Here is an 18,822-nt window from a genome sequence, read left to right on the forward strand (position 1 = left end):
GTTGAGGCAGTTGGCAGATTCACCAGATAGGCTCAGTCTATCTTTTATATCCATATACCGATAAGATTTAATGATCTTGTTATGCTACAACAGTATGCAGAAGTCTTGAATATCTTCCCCTGCTTTCTCTTTGCTCATATGAAGACATGTGGTCAATGCAGCCTTCTGGTATTTCAAAAATCCCATTTAAGAACCTGGAGGAAATATTATTTCTACCCTCACCAATAACATAGATTATGTAGACCCTTTTGGCTTCAGCCAAACAGGTTTCAGGCCTGGTTTTGGCACTGAAATAGCCTTGCTTGCTCTGATTGATGACCTTTGTCAAAGAGGTGGGGGGCCTGCGACCCTGTTGGTTTTCCTTGATATCTCAGTGGCTATGATATATCATAGACTATGGCATCCTTCTGCAAAAACTCAGTGGGATGGCAGTTGAAGGCACTGTATTACCGTTGTGAGTAGAACATCTGCAGGCTTATCACCAGCAAGTGGAATTAGAAGACTGTTGTTGAGCCCAGTGGGTTTTGAGTTGTGGTGTCCCAAAAGGTCCATTCTGTCTCCTATGATATTCAACATCCATATGAAACTGTTGAGAGCTATCGACTGGGGATTTGGAGCATGGTGCCATCAGTATGCTGACGACACACAGCTCTATCACTCCATTCCACCAGCATCAGGAAAGGTTGTGAAGATGTCAGATCAGTGTCTGGAAGCAGTGAAGGGCTGGGTGTGGGCTAATAAAATGAGGCTGAATCCTGATTAGATGGAGGTGCTTTAGGTAGGTAGATGCCTTACTCTGTGATTAAGGTGTTGGACCTGTTAGAGAAGAGGTTGCACTACCTCTGAAGTAAAAGGTTTGTAGTTTGGGAGTATTCCTAGATTCCAACTTGTCAATGGAATCTCAGGTGGCTTCTGTAGCCAGCTGTGCTTATGCCCATCTTTGCTACTGCTATTTCTGGACAGGAATAGCATGGCCTTAGTTGTCCTACTGCTTACCTGACCTCCTGCTTAGACTTCAATTATCTTAAATATACTTTATTTTATATTAAATTGCATTATTTTAACATGCTGATGTTTGATGTCCTGTACTCCTTTGGGAGAAAGGATGGGATGCAGATTTTACAAACAAATAAATAAAATGCATGTAGCTTTGCAATTCTTTTGTGGCAGCCAAAAAACTCTGAGGCCACCCCTATGCTGCAGCTATACCACAGCAGTCTGAACCCTCTACCTTTTCTGCCATATCTCTACCAACACTATAGCCCATTCTCTCCATTTCATCTGTCACTGGAAGTTCTTTTGAATTGTTCTTCCATTTATTTTTAATACTGTGGCTGGTAATGAGTACCAGAAGTCAAAGCATATGCTCTGTATTCGGAGGAACTCCAAAACGGAAAACCCAAGAGAAAGCTAGGCAACTGCTGCCCAGGATGGCTCTTTCCAAGAAAAGGTACATTATCCAGAAAACAGAGCCATTAAGACTGCTTCTAAAGAGAGATCTGCAAATGTTTTTCAGGGAAACAAGACACTCTTCAAAGTTCTGATCACCCCTCTGACTTCTTACTTTATAAATGTAGATTCTCAGGCTGCATGCATGCAACACAGTTTATTCCAGAATCAATGGAGACAGAGTACTTGTCTTTCCTACACAGTCCAAACACAATCTACTGTAGATGTATTGCATATTTTATTGTTTCTTGAGAAACTGCTTTCATTCCAAAAATAAAAGCTCATTGCAGATTAATTCTTCATGACCCCCGCAGTGTGTCCATATGAAAACAGTTGTAGGCGGTCCCAGTAATGAGGTATGTGTGCATCCACACTTACCCTATTACATTGTGGGTGGGTGCAAACCAAAACACAATCACCACTTCCTTCTTCATTTGCCTGGGAAGGAGGAAAAGGCATGGAGGACCTAATCAAGGGGAAGGTTTTCAGACATGTGTTGAATAACCACGCCCACCCTTGTGGACAGCAAACTCTAGAATCAATCTAGATTGAAAGCAGCATGTTGAGGATGGGCATGAACAATTCTGGATTGAGAAAAACTACGTTTTTGTGCTACAAATGGGTTAGCGTGTATACAGACTATGAATCATAGATCTGGGTGATCGGGTGGCAAATGTTGGAGCAACAGTATTTGGCGGCTAGGAATAGAAACTGCTGTCTGCTAGAGACAGCTTGTCTGCTTTCTAAAGCCCATGATGCTATGGCTGCTGCCAGTTAGAATGGAGAAATGTGTGAAACCACAGCAGTTCCTCCTCACCTTAGCAGCACAGGGCCTGGCAATCAGTAAGGCAGACTTCTCTCTACACTTCTGCTGGAGTTTAGTGGAAGGAAATCTTCTCTTTTCCACAAGACTGCAAAGCATGCAGACAAAGTGGATATTTCTTTGCAGATTTGGCCCAATATTCAGAGAGGAACAAGCACATCCTACACAGAAGGTCACCTCCACAGGCCCCCACCTGTACGCATAAGGAGGATTGTCCAAATGATATCTACACAGATACAGTTCAATAAGTGTGCATCAAAATCACATGGTTGGTCCCCTGATTGAATTAGATTTTTGCCAAAGGCTGCCCTTACAGGTATGGGTAGAGCCAGAGTACCAGGTGAGCACCAGGGGAAAGTTGTGTATACTTGCTGCTCTGTACGCATTGGGGCACATGCTCATTGTAGCACGCAAACCAACTCTTTATACTAAGCTCTTGCAAACCTGTAAACGTGGGACTCCCAGGCTGACGATAGCACCTAACAGCCTCTGAGAAAGAGTGCCAGCCGCTATGCAATTGTTAGATGCAAGGCTGAAAGTTGTAATCAAATGAAGCTAATGAAGTTGTCTATTTCGGAATGTAAAAGATTATGCAGGAAACATGTAATAAAGCGAACCTCTCCATAACAGAATGCTCATTCGGGGTGTGTGTTCTGCTAGTGGCGTCCCCGAGCAGATGGTTCCGCTAGCTCACTGCCAGCGCTCTCTAAACAGCCGCCACATGCTGGATTGGGAAGGAGCTCCCGCGCATGTAACAGTGGCAGCTTCAACAAAATGCACAGACGGCTGCAATGCTGAGACAATTGGAGCCCATTACCATATAACAACATTATCAGCTCAAAGGGTTTTCACTACAGCTTTTGGTGGGCCTATCGCTGGCTTCATCTGCTCAGCCTGAGGATAAAACTGAGAAGTTTGTGGAGGCCTGCTGCATTCTGGGTAGAGGGCAGCAGTGATTCCACACCCCTGAATCTGCACTGCAGTGAAGAAGAATGAAAGGGCTGTAATTTGGTTCGAAAGCCCTCAGTATTGCCTTGGTAAAAACAGTAATGAAGCCAATGGATGCTAACAATGGCAGTGTGAGCCAACAGAGCAGCTCCGTGTTGCTTCTCAGATGTTCCAGAGAAACAATGAAAGGAACTGCAAGGACTAGAACCAGGAATCCAAACACACTTCCTGCACTGCTGCCTCATGTGGCTGCTGGAACCACTACTAAGGTCTATAGAAGGGTTGGGCCATTTGGGCCAAGCCACATCCAAGTTCCCTGCACCTGGTGTCATATATGACAACAAGTGTAGAGCAGGTAAAGAAGTAGCTGGGTCAAAGTAGGTTTGCTGACATCACCAACCAGCTGGTGGGTGGTGCCTGCAATGCTCTGTGCACAGGTCTTTGTGGGCACCAGCAGTCAACTGATTTTTGGGCTTGCAAAGTCCTCAACATGTGGCTGTGCAAGCCCCCATGATTAGCCCATTGCAGAGGCTTGCATAGCTCCATGTACAAAGCCCCCAAGCCCTAATTATCAGCTTACTGTCAAACATGGCCCATAGAGGGGTGTGGGAAATAAAGCTCTGGCCCACTGGCTAGATCTAGTTCCTTAACTCTGCACTACAGGCTGCAGCATTCTCTAGATCAGCCTTTCTCAACCATGGGTCCCCAGATGTACATGACTACAACTCCCACCATCCTTAGTTGGCAGCACCAGTGGCCAGGGATGATGGGAGCTGTAGTCCGATATCATCTGGGGGACCCATAATTGAGAAATACTGCTCTAGGTTGTAAAGGGTTCCTGGGCTTTGTCATGGCTCTCCCTATCCAGTCTGGGTGTTGGCAAACTCTCACAGGTTTCCTGTTCAGGCTGATTTGCAATGCAAATCTCTCTCTCTCTCTCTCTCTCTCTCTCTCTCCACAAAGAATAAAACAAGAAAAGTACATAAAGAGCACAGTAGATAAAATACACAACATTAAAATCTATTTAAAAGCAACAGGTAAAAATAACATCAGCAGGCAAAAACTTGCTGGAATAAAAATGTTTTTTGCCAACTGGCAAAAAGACAACCAGAGAATACGCCATCCATGCTTCAAGGAGTAAAGTCTTCCACAATATCAGTGTAGCTACTGAAAGGCCTCTTATCATCAGTGGTGCCTCTACCGTTGGTGAGACACAGTCAAGAGCCCCAACTTCTGATCTCAGGGAGTGACTGGTACAATATTCTTACTGCTTTTCTGGAATATTCGAAGCAGCTCTAAGACAGGTTACTCTCTGACACACACACCCAAATTCATTTTTGGAACCAGCCATGGCATCCTATTTCCACACCAACTCACCACACTCTATGCCTTATGTAAGAACTGCAGCACTTGCATGTCAAATCTGAAATTTAGGCCAGATGTTCCAAGTATGCAATGGTTGAGCTGGCTCTGGTTACTAATCATTTCAGCTGTGAGCAAAAGCAGTAACAATTTATTTATTATTATTTATATATTAAATTTAGATACCACTGTTGACCCGAAGATCTTAGGGTCGTTCACAAGATTAAAAATACAGGGTAAGAGCACAAGATAAATGGTTAAAAGAAAAACAAAGCAAGACAATAACCCCAGCTCCCAAGCAGTTCTGTGACACATTCCAGATTATCTTACCTGTACTGGATAACAGCAGGGTTGGCCTTAGCAGAGCAGTGAAACTTTACGGTGTTGTCTTCAAGGACAGGCTGAGGTTCAACTGACAGATTGACGAGAGGTGGATCTGTAAAGAGACAACAGCCAATCTATTAGCTATCACACCTTTGTGTGAGGAACTGTATCTTTCTGCAGTATTGCTTCCCCATTTTGTCCGGCTGCTGTGATGGATGATTGTGTACTAACTAACCAGCATACCTGTTTGACCTTAGAGTGCCAGAAGTCTTGTGTCCCCAAAGTGAAATCCCTTTTTGTGAGCGAATGATGGCTTTAAGAGCAGAGCAAGTCTGGGAGCAATTATTTCTTGTTCTGCAATTTCTTTTCTGAGTGACTTTGTGAAGGTCACTTTGCTGCTATGTGTGCCTGCCTCTTTACAGGCCTGCGAACACAAAAGATCTGTTGATCCAAACAGTTAACGCAGTGGACCAAAGATTGTAACACATTCTTGATACTGTGTAAGAGCTAATCTTTCACATACTGTATCTAGGATTGGGAAAAAAAATTGAGTCAGTTCACATTTAAAGGTGAACCTACTTATTTTGCATTTTCTGAAACCATAAACATACCAAAAGACAGTCATCCTCTGAGCCTATGATTTGAAATTTGCAATCTTCCATATTTTGCAACGCAGTTCTCTAGTCAAGTAATGGGTGCACAAATGCACAGTAGATCGGGGTTTGTGCATAAAAATGCATATATTAGTGAAAACAGCATACAATAAAGCATTATGTTAGGGGAAATTGTCTTGCAAAATGTGTAGAATTGTGTACAAAAATGGGCGTATTAGGAGAGATTCACACTAAAATATTGGTGAATTTTCATGAGGACAGTAGTTTGTGGTATAGTGGTATAGTCCAGGTACAGTTTTACTACCTCTCTTGCACCACCAGGCAGTGGCGGCTGGTACCCACTGAGACTGGTAGGGTGGACAGCAGGGAGACCAACAGTAGGGGGAGCCAGAGCCAAATGACTAGTGGAGCCAACTGATTCTTGTTTCATTGGCTGTTGAGTTCTGCAAAGGAAACATGGAGCAGGATGAAGAACCTCCTAGACTGGTTGTAAGATATAAGGCTGGCAGGTGGGGTCTGGCTGAGGGCAGACTGAGGGTGATGGGGCAGGGCCACTGAATCTGCCTCCTCTGAGACCAGGATTTGCATCTGGCTTATGAAGTAGCAATTGACACGTAGCCATAAGAATATAAGAAGAGCCCTGCTGGATCAGGCCAGTGGCCCAACTAGCCAAGAGTCCTCTTTTTCATTAAGGCTACCCAGATACACATGGGAAGCCCACAAGTAGGACATGAATGCAGCAGCACTCTCCCATTCATGATCTCCAGCAACTGGTACTCAAGGGCACACTGCCTCTGATCCTGGTGGTATTAACAGCCATGATAATCAGCAGCCATTGATAATATTACATGCGCTGACAGTCACATTTAGTCATTTGCTATGGAGTATTCCTTGTGTCACAGGGACACAGGTGGCGCTGTGGGTTAAAGCCTCAGCGCCTAGGACTTGCTGATCGAAAGGTCGGCGGTTCGAATCCCTGCTGCGGGGTGCGCTCCCGCTGCTCGGTCCCAGCGCCTGCCCACCTAGCAGTTCGAAAGCACCCCCGGGTGCAAGTAGATAAATAGGGACCGCTTACCAGCGGGAAGGTAAACGGTGTTTCCGTGTGCGGCTCTGGCTCGCCAGAGCAGCGATGTCACGCTGGCCATGTGACCCGGAAGTGTCTGCGGACAGCGTTGGCCCCTGGCCTCTTAAGTGAGATGGGCGCACAACCCCAGAGTCTGTCAAGACTGGCCCGTACGGGCAGGGGTACCTTTACCTTTACCTTTATTCCTTGTGTCAGAAAGCAGTAACTGAATTGTCAGCAGATGGGCACTGTTTAAAGGTAAGATGCCTTCAACAGCTTCCAAGGGGGCTTCCTTAATTTGTGAATCAGTTAACAATTGTTTCAGTGTACGTATCGCCCTTCAGCCATTCTGGCCAGTTGTTGCAGGGGGAAAAAACCAGGCTGCTGGTGAAAAGGGAGTTAATTCCTGTGTGGCAAATTAAGTTGTCACACAGAAAATTTGAAACAGGAGGCTCTTGTCATCTCACAGATCTGTTCCCTCTCTGCTGTCTGAGCCAGATTGGCTCAATTTCCCAATTGTGTTCTGGCTGACACAATTGCTGGAGGCGGATGATCCATTATGCTCCACTTGGCACCTCATACCAACTGAGATATAATCCATGTGCCCTGCTGGTGGGCAGGTCAGGAAGAATCTCTCTCTCTCTCTCTCTCTCTCTCTCTCTCTCTCTCTCTCACACACACACACACACACTCCCCAAAAATCCCAACATGTTTTCCATTCCAACATAGGAGTATAAGGATTGAAGACTGGTGTCACTCTGAAGATGACAACACCGACACGACTAAGCTGGGATCAGAGGAGGCCACCCTGGCAATATTTCTCATATATCTGGAGTTCCTTTCCTCTTTATTGTACGGACTCAGATATTAGTTTTTAGAATGTCAAATCTGTGGGCTATTAATAATCTTGAACTTGAGGCCGTTGCATTAAGGCAAGGAAAATAACATCAAGGTAAGAAGAGCATTGCCAATGGCCCATCAAGTCCAGCATCGTGCTTTCAGAGTGGTCAACTAGATAGCTATGAGAAACCTGCAGTCAGGATGAGTGCAAGAAAAAGCTGTGGAACATGCAAGTGGCCAGGTAGAATGTAAAGCAGAGCTCTCCAAACTTTTCATGTTGGTGACACACTTTTTAGACATGCATCATTTCACAACAGAGTAATTCAGTTTTACTAGCAAACTTGAAGTTAAACTAACCCATTTCCAGCTCGGGGAGGAGTGCAGGGAGCATTTGTGTGACACTGTAGCCAACACACTATTGTGTCACAACACACAGTTCGGAAAGCTCTGATCTAGAGGATTGAGAAGGGTATTGGAGGAGAAGGTTGGACCACTGAGGATCAATGAAACCCACGGTATAAGGGGTGGGAAACCTGTAGCCCTCCAGATATTGTTGGACTGCAATGGCTAGTGATGATAATAGAATCACAGAATCATAGAATTGTAGAGTTGGAAATGACCACAAGAACCATCTAGTCCAACCCCCTGCAATGCAGGGCACAGACCCACAACCCTGAGATTAAGAGTCTCATGCTCTACCGACTGAGCTATTAGGAGGACAAAACTTAGTGCAGGAACAACTGTAATTTGGAGTGACACAGGTTCTTCACCCCTACAGTATGGACAGGAAAACACCAGACTATAGGCACTTTATTGAGATCTCCAAACCAGGGACTTAATATTCTCAGCCTATCAATGGTTATGATAGTATTTTTGGGGGTGGGTGGGTGTGTCTCCTACTGGGAATGAAGAAGGTTCAGTGCCATGGTTCACCAGGTTCTGAGGTCCTTTTCCCAATTCTGCATATTTATTCACTCTGATAACCCTGTCATAATCTGCACTGGTGGAATGAACCCTACTGAAGTAAAGAAAAATGCCAATATGTGCTGTGATTGCAGGATGCTGGGGTGAAAAATAAGCAGTTCAAGGTGGCTTCACCAAGGTGATTGTGTATGGGCAGATTTCAGGTGAACATACATCCCTTGTACCAGAGGTGTAGGAAGCCCAGGTGGTACCCGGCGCAAAAGATTTTTTGTCACCCCCTTCCTACGCCTCTACACCTCCACCTCTGTGACTCCTAAGTACCCTGAGCCGTTGGGGGAAGGGGGGGAGCTATGCCGCTTTGCTGGGGCTCTGGCCAAGCTGTGCAGCTTGTCCTCTCGGGGGTCACAGCTCCCGTCCGTCCTCCTCCCTCCCTCCCTGGCTCGCTGTAAAGCGGCAATGCGGAAGCTGCTTAAGGTGAGCCAGGGAGGAGGGATCCCACTGCTGTCTGTACGGTGCTCCAGTGGTGCCAGTGGCAAACCACTATGTACAGTGCATGTGTGGCATTGCTATGCACAGCGCATGTGTGCAACACAGTGCATACTTTGTACATGGCAGTTTGCCACTGTCGCGGCCCGAGAGTCGTTTGGATGGTGGTGAGATCCTCAGCGACGGCGGATGGAATCCTCCGCTTGTGGCTGTAGCGGCGCCAGAGGCATCCCACCACCGTCCTTATGGCGCTCGGTAAGCGCTGGCGGCAAACTGCTATGTACAGCGCATGTGCGGCGTCACTACATACAGTGCATGTGTGCGACACCGCGCATGCGTTGTGTGTAGCTGTTTGCCGCTGGTGCATAGCTGTTTGCCGCGCATGCGTTGTGCGTAGCTGTTTGCCGCCCCCCCTGCCCCCCTTGTGACGCCACTGCCTTGTACCTTATGATCATTCAATAACTTGTCTTTCAGTGTGAACTGCCTCTTTTGAAAAGTATTTTAGTATTTTAGGTGATGTATAAGGAATCTTGAGGACTTTGGTTGTTCTTGCATTTAAATGCAAACCAAATCGATTCACACACACTCAAACCACTGCACAGAATGGAGTGGATTCCATTGGGCATTTTGCCCAATTTTGTGATGCAAGTGTCTGTTCAATAATAAGCAACCTGCATTAAATACATGCAAATAGAGTATGGCTAAAATACATATACTTTTCTCGAATATGCAAATCATGCATTTTAAGTATATTTGAATGCAATTTTTGTCCATTTTTTTTTTAAAAAACTGTTCAATACAGGAATGGAATGGAATGAGTGAATGTGTGAAACAGAGCAAAATGGAAAAACACATACATGTTTATTTATTTACCACTTAATGCCAAAATAGATTTCTAAGTGGCTTACAAAGTGTAAAAACCAAAGTATATAGCGTACCATACACTTTAGATTTTGCTACATGGCATGATATTATTTCTTATATGAATAATGGACACAGTGCCATCACCATATGGCTAAGAATGTATAGAACCTTTATACTCAATATTGATGGAACTCACAGGTGGGATGTGTATGTGTGTGTGTATGTATGTGTGTGTTTGTGTGTGTGTTCTACATGGAGTATTTGTACAATCTAACACTTTATTACCCCTTTGGAGGTGCACTGTATGTTTGTACTTTTGTCCTTCCCAGCTGTGACGCTTTACGCTTTACATTTTTAATTCTCTTTCTTTTTGTTATTTTTAATTAAACAAACAAACAAACAAACAAATCAATAAAACATTTTAAAACAAGCTAAATTATACATATGAAAGTTCTGCCTCTAGCATTTGATATGTGATACCTGCCTCACACATGCAAGTAATCTCTTGAAACTGATGGCATAATGAATATGCAGATGGAGAAATTGGCCCTCCTATTAACTACTGAAATCCTTAATTCCAGGTGTGCAGTGCAATTGTATGCATGCTTACTCAGAAGTCCTATTCTGTTCAATGGTGCTTTCTCCCAGAGAAGTGTGCATAGGTTTGTAGCCTGAGACTGCCTTACCCTAGCTTCAACTCCTGCAAACTGAGAATGCCAGTTAACCTTCTCTGATTCCTCTAGGTCACGCTTCCTCAATCGCAGCCCTCCAGATGTTTTGAGACTACAATTCCCATCATCCCTGACCACTGGTTCTACTAGCTAGGGATTATGGGAGTTGTAGGCCAAAAGCATTGGAGGGTCGAGGCTGAGGAAGCCTGCTCTAGGTTTATCAAACCTATGCCCTCTAGATGTTTTGGACTATGACTTCCATCATGGCAATGCTGGTTGGGGCTGCTGGGAGGAGAAAAAGAGTCCAACAACATCTGAATGGCATCAGCATGGGAAAATGTCTAAAGCTCCCTGCATTTAATGTGCATGTAACATTACACAATGAGGGATGTGGGTGGCGCTGTGGTCTAAACAACAGAGCCTAGGGCTTGCCGATCAGAAGGTTGGCGGTTTGAATCCCCGCGATGGGGTGAGCTCCTGTTGTTCGGTCCCAGCTCTTGTCCACCTAGCAGTTCAAAAGCACATCAAAGTGCAAGCAGATAAATAGGTACCACTCCGGTGGGAAGGTAAACAGCGTATCCGTGCGCTGCTCTGGTTCACCAGAAATGGCTTTGTCATGCTGGCCACATGACCCGGAAGCTGTATGCCGGCTCCCTCGGCCAATAAAGCGAGATGAGCGCCGCAACCCCAGAGTCATCCATGACTAGACCTAACGGTCAGGGGTACCTTTACCTTTAGCATTACACATGAAAATAGAGAGTGGCTATGAATCCTATTGAAGGAAATAAAATAAAAAAATCACTGCTTCAAATTGCTCCCACTTACCACTGCAGTGCACAATGGTTTTGGGGGAGCACCTGCTAATTTGAAAAAAAGGCATTTATTCTCGCTCATCAGCCTCAAAATCCCTGCCAAGCTCTTATTGGTGTCATATTCCTTTCAGCTTTTAAGGCTCTAGCTTGCCATTTTTCCTTAAAAACAAAACCAAACCCTAACGTAATATAATGACAAACATCTAAGTTACAAGGGGTGCAGAGAAAGTTAAAAGGGAAAGAAAGGGAAATAAGAAAACAAACAAACCGCACCCTCTAATTTGTATGGATGGTTTGGCTTTCAGACAATGGAGCACTGCACAACATAGAACACTCCCATAAACCTGAGCCAGAATGGCCAGTGGTCAATGGTTATGAGATTGGAGTCAAAACATATTGAGGGAACCTAGGTTTGGAAGGCAGGCATAGGCTATGAGGCTGAGTCCCTGAGCTGAGATGGAGTAGTCCCCCAGCTCCCAAGCCCCCTAGATGGTCCAGTAGGATACCATGGTCAATGGTATCAAAAGCCGCTGAAAGATCCAGCAGAACTAGGAAACAGCTTTCACCTCTGTCCCTAGCCCACTGAAGATCATCAACAAGCATGACCATGGCAGTTTCAGTCCCATGATGAGGCCTGAACCCTGATTGGAAGAAATCCAAATGGTCTGCATCCTCCATGCGTGCCTGGAGTTGTTCAGCGACCACTCGCTCAATTATCTTGGCCAAGAATGGAAGATTTGAGGCAGGGCGATAACTGGCTATGATGGCCGGGTCCAAAGATGGTTTTTAAAGAAGCAGTTTAATAACCACTTCTTTAAGTGGGTCTGGGGAGATTTCCTCACAGAGGGAAGCATTCATCACCCCACAAAGCCTATCCCTGCCTGGCTTGCTTTTATGAACCAGGATGGGCAAGGATCAAGGAGACAGGTGGTCGGTTTCACTCGTCCAAGCCGCCTGCCCACATCTGAACCAACTTTCACTGAGGGCAACCTGTTTTTATTGCTGGGGCTCAGCCCAAGTGCATGTGAAGTGAGAAGGAAGGTGGGAGCACCACTGAGCACCTGCACTGTTATCTCCTTCACCAAGGAGTGATCACAATCAGCCTCTGCACATTGGTGAAAAAGAGGCAGACTAGACTTCTCCAACTTGTCACTCTCCAGCTGCTTTAGACTACAATTCCCATCAGTCCCAGCCAGCATGGCATTAGGTTGGGGAAGAACTGTGATATAAGTTTTGTATCAGAGGGTACAAGTCCCAGGCAGTTTGGAGCCCCAGCACCTCTCCTTTTTAGAAATTCTGCACTAATTATGGTGCAGATTGATTTGCTAGGCTGTGTTAATGACTGCTCTTCTGTTTGCAAGAATGTCTGTAATGGTTGTTTAGCAGAGAACAAGCACCCAATTCAACACTTCTACTGGCCAGATGGAAAAAGAACCTTTTCTGAATGGTCAACCGTCCATCTGCTTCTTATGAATATTAATCAGATGATTGGCAGAGCCGTCAGTGCAGAATGGAGTCGGTCCCTAAAGTTAGTGTGGCTCCTTGGAACGTGGCTGTAGAGGGAGAACGAGAGAGAGATGGTGGTGGGAGGAGTCTGACCGCTTAGACTTTTGGAGCCCTTCACTCAAAAGCTTGCAGATTATTCATGATCCACCTGTTCTTCTGCTGACAAATTATCAGCTCTTAACCAGAGCAGAAGGGAGAAGGAGCCAGTAACTTCTGTTCATTTCTCCAGCAACTGGCCTTATTGTTACTCCAGATCATTTGCGTATTGCTGAAATCAAAGCTGCCATAAGGGCAAGAAGGACTTTTGCAAAGCCTTGCTGAACAGAAGTGATAGTCAAGCTTCACAGCTCCATTTTGTCCTCACAATATCACCTCCGTTCAGTGTCTCCATTTTGTATGGAAATGTTCACTGGCAAGAGCTAACAAAGGAGAGCAGAGTACATTTGCAGGTTCCATTGACACCCTCTACTGATGTGAAAAAGAAAATGTCCCAGCAATATGTTCACTAGTTTGGGAACTCTACAAAGTGCCAAGCCAAATCTTCTCTGCTTCCTAATACAAGACAACACTGTACCACTTACCACTTATCAATTAGCAACTGAGCTATTGTGGCCAACCAATTAGTTCCAAGTCCACCCACATGCGGAAACCACCATCTAGTAAATAATAATAATAATAATAATAATGAAGAGAACCATTCTAATTTATTGATTTTTTGCTTATGCAGCTGGAAATCTTCCTTTTAGTTGCCACCCTAGTCTTTGCAACCTTCTGCCTTTGTAATAACGTAAAAGGTCTTGGATAATTGAAACCAATACAGTGCTACCTCGGGTTAAGTACTTAATTCGTTCCGGAGGTCTGTTCTTAACCTGTAACTGTTCTTAACCTGAAGCATCACTTTAGCTAATGGGGTCTCCCGCTGCCACCACGCTGCCAGAGCATGTTTTCTTTTCTCATCCTGAAGCAAAGTTCTTAACCCGAGGTACTATTTCTGGGTTAGCGGAGTCTGTAACCTGAAGTGTATGTAACCTGAAGCGTATGTAACCCGAGGTACCACTGTATTACTGGGAGATAAAGTCTGACTGATTCTTGAAGCTCAGGTTTTCAGTACCTTGATGGACTTGAGGAATGCCTGTTGGTCTTGCCTTCTTTTGGATTCACCTTGATAATGAAGACCCTCAGTCTCTCTTCTTCTGATGTTTGTTCAGGCAGATCATAAGTCTAATTTCTTCTTTCTTGCTTTCCAGCATCCACTACTTCCCTTCTGTCTCTCTCACTCGCTGTTGCTCTTGAATCACTGCCTTGTCAGCTCTCCTTGTATCTCTCTCTCTTTCCCCTCCTTCTTGAGACAAGCCCATCAGCCCCAGCCTGCATGGCCAATGATCAGGGATAATGGGAGTTGGAGCCCCCAAACAGCTGAAGGGCCACAGGTTCTCTACATCTCTGTAAGATGAGTTTGGCATCCTCATTTTTGTCTGGTTACCATAAGAAGCTGCTTCAGCTGAGTCAGACCCATAAACAAAAAAGTAACTCTGAGCAGATAACAGCAAATAAATCTCTATTTCCGTCTTTATCCGCTTTTTTAGACCAACAACGTTCAAATTTTATTCCTTGAGGGGCCCCTTGGCCTGTTGATATGTCTGCTTTGGATCTCCTGCTTGTTTGCTTTCAAGTTCTTGTCTGCTGCAAAGGATTCTAGGAAATATTCTATGGCACACACTCAACTCACAGGAGGCACTGCCTGCTGGGCTTCCCTGTTGCCATCTGTGAACTAAGAGCATTCCCTAGAAATAGTCCAACACTCCCTGCGCCTACATGTGAATCACAAGAGGCCCCATCTGTATTGGCATGCTGCTGGCTTTTGAAAATGCATGTGTTTACACAGACATACCCTTGATCTCTTAACCCAAGTGTCCTGTTTTAATTGCTTTGCTGTTTTCATGATTTTGTTTTATTGCTTATGGTTTTTTAAAATTGGTGCTTTTTAATTATGGATGCTTATATTTCAATGTTTGGGTAACTGGTTGTTATACTTTGCAAACCTCTTAGAAGCCTGTCAGTCAGTCTTTCTTAGAAACTCATCCACAATGATTGATATCCTCTTTAAAGAACCACAAGGGTCTCCAGAGCGCAGTGTGGAAACCCATGTTTTTACATGGAGGAAGGAAGCTTCAGCTGGCAATGGCGGCGGCAGCGAAGCTCCGAAAGGAAGCTATATAGGAGGGAGAGAATAAATAACTGGGCAGTGGTAGGCAGTGTGGCTTGTGATAGGCCATCCTTTGTTGGCTACAACTTCATCAAAGCCGCTGGTACTTTACCAAGATTCCTTCTTTGTTGGGAGTGCAGCCACCTGCCTTTTGGCTGGGAAATTATGATGAGAAATTATAGGTATTTTCAATTTAGCCTAATCTCATTTTAAAATGTGCAATCCAAACAACAATAAAGGCAGACACAGGTTGGAATATAAATGAGCTGTGCTCCCATAACATCCCTGAGATATATAGCACACTCCTAATTCATTTGCAGGCATCCTGACACTTCCCCATTGTTAGACAACAACAGCTAATCACCTTCCTTTGTTAAATATGAATCACATTTCTCTTTAGTAGCTTCCCCATTGTTTGATAGTTTAGTAGCTGTGGTTAGGATGTACAGAAGAATCCTCTTTGTATACTGAAGGAGAGCAAGCACCCTCTTACTCTGAAAGTTGTTCATTTTTTTAAAAAAAAGTAAATTAACAATAAGAATGAATGAAAGCCTTTGAACTTTCCTTTGCAAATAGAATCATGATTTCTAATGATCTGGTAATGGCATGCCAAAGATTCCCCACCAGAAATAAAGTAACATTTACATAAGTGATCGTTCAACATAATGTAATTCCACTCGGTTGCAACTGATAATTCATGCCTGGCTTTTTGTAATTCATTTGAATTACCAAGTCTCCTTGGCTCATTTTCTTCGCTTGTGAAGAATGCACAACCTGAATGGCCCAATGTTATAAGCCACGAACAATTGTCTTCCAAAGTCCTAGTACTGAGAAACACTCCCCCCCCCTTGGGAACTATGATTCATTCATCCATCTGTTTTAAGAAGGTGAAAAAGCTATTTACCCTTACAGTGCAATCCCATATATATCAACGCAGAATTAAGTACCATTGTATCCAATAGGACTTACTCCCAGGTAAGTGTGTCTAAGATTGTAGCCTTAGTGGTTCTGCATGAGTCACGGTTCTGAACATGTCTCTTGATTGGGGAAAGACAGCCTACTGTAAGAATGGGTGACTCCTGTGACTTTGTGCAAAGAGTGATTGGATTATCTAAGCACCTTCAGATTCAGATATGCAGAAAAAAATTGCACCCAACTTCAAGGCTGATTGGAAGAATGCAAGGCTACATTCATGAATCATGCAGAGATCCAGTAGACAACCTCCTCTTTTGATGTATGTATGTTAAAATAAACCCTGCCCTTCTAATGCATATGCATTACTCAGGGGAGATTATGGTGAGTAAAATAACAATTGGTGGAATTCAACTGTGCACTAAAGTGATCTGTAAGTGCAAGCATTTCTGCTTACTTGACAAAACGCCTTTCCTTCTCCTCCCCCATGCCCTGTTCTGTGGGTTCTCCAAACCCTCCAGAGCAGATTTGGGAAGGAAGTGAGAGTCATGTAGGGGAAGAGTAAAGTGCCTTTGGGTTAGCAGGACTCATTGTGCTAGCTTCTGCTTCTGCAACAACTTAGTTGAATCTGGCACAGACTCATTAAAAAGCAATGCTACCAGTGCAAAGTATAACTGAGTCAGGTGCAGCGGCTAAAATGCAATTTTGAAATAAAATCATAATCTGTGTGTCATGGCCAAAGTCTGTTGAAATAATGTCTTCATTAGTTGGCAGAAGACAACCCAAAAGGAGGCAAGTTGTTCTACAGTATAGCCACTGAGAAGGCACTGTCTCTTGTCAGCCCACCCTCACCAACATCCTTGTTCTTGCATTCTAGACCAGGGTTTTCCAAGCTTGGAGCTGCTTTTGGACTACAACTCCCAACATCCCTAGCTAGCAGGAACAGTGGTCAGGGATGATGGGAATTGTGGTCCAAAAGCTGCTGGAGACCCAAGTTTGGGAAACCCTGTTCTAGACCACCTGAAGTTTCAAAGATAACCCCACACAGAGCACATTTCAGCAATCCAGTCGATGTGAGTGGCAGAGCAATCAAAACTACAGGATGCCAGCATAATTTATGCCATGGGGAATTTCAGGTGTAATTTGCCCCTATTCTCGATTCTGTTCAGGAGCTGGCTGAGCTAGCCTGAACCTGGTAGAGGGTCACATGACAGAACTGAATGGAGATTGGAATGTGGGCATGTCTCCCCCCACTACCCCATCATGCCACAACCACACTCGCCACTCCCCTTTGGGGGACTTACTCCAGTGTCAGTTCAGCTGGCTTTGGCTGAGCTGGCTAAGTCCCAGCTGGGCAGGGATGAGAGACTTCAGTTTAGCCCAATATCCCTGTTATCCCAAGCTCCCTCATACTAACAGATCTTGGATTGGACTGCACTGTAAAATACACATTACCACAGCCAACCAGATTTCCTCCGCAATGGACAGAGCTGATATATCCACCCCACACTGGATAAGTTCTTTGGGCTCATAGGACACAAGCATTTATTTTGTGGCCTGCTCCTCTGATTGGGGCAGATGAAACCATGTGCTACTGCTGCCATTTTAAAACTTCTGCTCTTGGCTGTTCCTTTTGCATTTCGTTCTGATTTTGGATGTATGTTAAATGGCTTTATTATGCTTGTTTCATTCTGCTACTGTTAGCCATACAGTGGTACCTCGGATTACAGACGCTTCAGGTTGCAGACACTTCAGGTTACAGACTCTGCTAACCCAGAAATAGTACCTCGGGTTAAGAACTTTGCTTCAGGATGAGAACAGAAATCGTGCAGTGGTGGTGCGGTGGCAGCGGGAGGCCCCATTAGCTAAAGTGGTACCTCAGGTTAAGAACAGTTTCAGGTTAAGAATGGACCTCTGGAACGAATTAAGTTCTTAACCCGAGGTACCACTGTATTTATAATCTCTGAACAGAAAGACTACCTCTCTTAATTGCTATCTTAGTCCCGCAAAGCCAAAAAAGTGTCCATCAAGCCTAGGGCAGAGGTTGAAAGCAAATCTACTAGCTGCCTAGTGAATCCTCTGCGAGACAGGAGTGGTCTTGCAGTGGCCCTGATGACTAAAAATCCATCAAATGGCAGGATTTTGAAAGTTACCTGATACATATTTCTGCAAAAGCTGGCTCGCCTTCTTGAACTCCCATTCCACCTCAAGCCTCCCCCACCACCTTCAGGCACATCTCCAACTCACCAACAGGCCTTCAACATTTCAACCCCTCTCTCTTGTTTTTTTGGAAACAAGCCAAAGTTGCTAATGCAAACTCAGGAGTGTTAGCGTAGCAGGAGAAAGCTGGGAATGCTGGCGGAAGAGTCAGGAGTAACCTCGCTCTGCTCCTTCCTGGCACGCAGGATGTGAATTTCCATACAGCCACTGGGTTCTGGCAGTATAAATAGTTTATGGCATATCAAACTATTAAACATGATTTTAATCCCACTTGTGATGTTCGGCACATAACTCACAGGAGGCCTGCTTTGATGTGGTTGGTGGAACGGAAATCACTTTGAACAGATGTTCCAACTGGAGTTGCTTAGTCTCTCTTTTTTTCTTACAAACCCCAGTTTAGTGACAGCTTGGGGCTGATTCTCACTACCTTCTGCTTGAGCACCAATGGTTCATCTTAACCAGGATTTTTTTCCTTATCATAAAAACGTGAGGTTTCGCTGAATTTATCTAACTAGAGGGATCCTAAAGTGAGGGACCCTTGTTGCCGGGTGCAGATATTTCTGATTGGCTTTTAAGCAGCAGAAACCTTATTTCTGCCAAGTCATTTATGGAGCAATTGATTCGCAAAATGAATTCATTTCTTACTCCTTTAATCTTAAAAGCAGAGACCACCAAGGTTTGATGTTGCGCACACAGTGGAAGCTGGAACGTGCACAGTGCAGCTTCCTCACTTGGCCCAAACAGCAAAGGCCAACTTCTTAAGCATCAGCCAGTTGGACTAAGCTGCTTAAGAATTAG

General features: G+C 44.6%; 1 protein-coding gene across 2 annotated transcripts in view; it reads right to left on the bottom strand.

Annotated features, from left to right (window-relative positions):
* Positions 1-18,822, bottom strand: part of KIRREL3 (kirre like nephrin family adhesion molecule 3) — a 748,317-nt gene that overhangs the window by 144,388 nt on the left and 585,107 nt on the right. For both annotated transcript variants that reach the window (XM_081890928.1, XM_081890927.1), the window contains exon 8: positions 4,913-5,018. In XM_081890928.1, coding sequence (XP_081747054.1) covers positions 4,913-5,018 — 106 coding nt within the window. The remainder of the gene's footprint in view (positions 1-4,912; positions 5,019-18,822) is intronic.

The sequence above is a fragment of the Podarcis melisellensis genome (genome assembly GCF_964234715.1).
Source record: "Podarcis melisellensis genome assembly, chromosome: 15".
NCBI lineage: Eukaryota > Metazoa > Chordata > Lepidosauria > Squamata > Lacertidae > Podarcis > Podarcis melisellensis.